This window comes from Temnothorax curvispinosus, unplaced genomic scaffold (genome assembly GCF_003070985.1).
Source record: "Temnothorax curvispinosus isolate PA1 unplaced genomic scaffold, ASM307098v1 QBEX01009063.1, whole genome shotgun sequence".
NCBI lineage: Eukaryota > Metazoa > Arthropoda > Insecta > Hymenoptera > Formicidae > Temnothorax > Temnothorax curvispinosus.
In genome coordinates this window covers 1-1,451 of record NW_020218843.1, presented here as the reverse complement: position 1 = coordinate 1,451, position 1,451 = coordinate 1, and the positions used below count along the sequence as shown (strand labels likewise).

The 1,451-nt window shown below is 28.1% G+C and overlaps 1 protein-coding gene across 1 annotated transcript; it reads right to left on the bottom strand.

The window, feature by feature from the left end:
• Positions 1-6: 6 nt before the first annotated feature.
• On the bottom strand, positions 7-1,445 carry LOC112458646 (ATP-binding cassette sub-family G member 4-like). The gene is made up of 4 exons (XM_025022384.1): positions 1,422-1,445; positions 1,127-1,282; positions 696-814; positions 7-461 (listed from the first exon to the last, which is right to left on the bottom strand). Exons 2-4 carry the CDS (start codon positions 1,241-1,243, stop codon positions 236-238), a joined length of 462 nt encoding a protein of 153 aa, XP_024878152.1. The 5' UTR covers positions 1,244-1,282; positions 1,422-1,445; the 3' UTR covers positions 7-235.
• Positions 1,446-1,451: the final 6 nt, after the last annotated feature.

Below are 1,451 nucleotides of genomic sequence, written 5' to 3'. Positions count from 1 at the left end.
TACATTATCACCATAATCAGTTATAAGAAAATAAATCTTATTACATTGTTATTATTGAGCGTGTTATACATTTAAGTACGAAAAATTTATACAATTTTTACATTTCTGATCCTATTGTCTCTCTTAACATTCTACTTACTGTTACAAAGAAAATATGCTAAATCATTAATTTTTTGTTTGGGACATACTTGGAGAATACTTTCTTGCTTGAGATAAGTATTCTCTAAGTATTTAATTACTTTCTTGCATAATAAACTTTCCAACGAAGTAGTGCATAGGTGATTATGTGTAAACAGAGTATCCAAGAGCTAAGTACTATCAGAATAACGTAAAATGGTACTGTTGGCATATCCATCATCGAGAGAATCTTGTTTGGCGAACGAAGGTAACAGTAGATTTCCGAGCACGACAGATCCGATCGATTAAGATAAACCGCCTGCATCATTCCTTCGAATGTGTGTCTACAATAAAATTTACATTTCTCAAATTTACTAAAAAAATAAGGCAAATTGAAAATACAATAAAATAGTATTTCTACAAATAGGAAGCAAGAACAACTGTTTATAAATAGCCATTAGAAATTATTATATAAAACGTTTCATATGGAAAACATCATGTAGTAATAATAAGTTTAAATGCAAAAAAATTTTAATATTAGTAATCACTATGGTATAATTAAATTGTCTGTATTATACCTGTAAAAGCTCGTAGCGCTTAAAGGCCGTAGGTATACCGACATTTCTCTAAATTTCAAGTAATATCCGGCGAACACCACTAATGGTATACTGACTGCCGTTATTAATAAGAAACCTAACTGAAAGAAATTATACTTGGTCAGCTACATTATCTGTTCATACATATTAAATAAAAATCAAATTGAAATTTGAATGGTATAAGCTGCTCAATATATATATACATATTTAAAGTGAAAAATTATTTATTATTATAAATAAATTGTCTAATGTGACTTATTAACGTATTACTATTACAAACAACTATAGCCGTGATATTTTCCGATATAATATTGTAATAAGTATGTAATGTTGACTTATTATAGCCTTTTTTGTAGTTTTTCTAATAACGTAAATATTAATTAAAATAATAAAAAATACCGCAGCTGAAATACCTTAGTGCCAAGAGCTGCGCCTGAAAGCATCCCGGCCGTTTGTCCAATAATTGTAATTAACAGGCAAACGCTCCACATCTGTAGAATTCTAATATATTCCATTGGCTGCCCTGTCATATAATATAATATAAACAAGAAAGATGAGGCGCAAAGTATCTAGAAATTAGACAAATTTTTAATTAATTTCAAAACTAGTGATAATATATTTAGGTAATATTTAGTCAGTACTTTATGTCTGAAAGAAATAATTGATAATAATTAGTAATAATACAAATAATACTGCATTAAAACATACTTGTAACGGAAGATCCGTTAGTATTTTTAC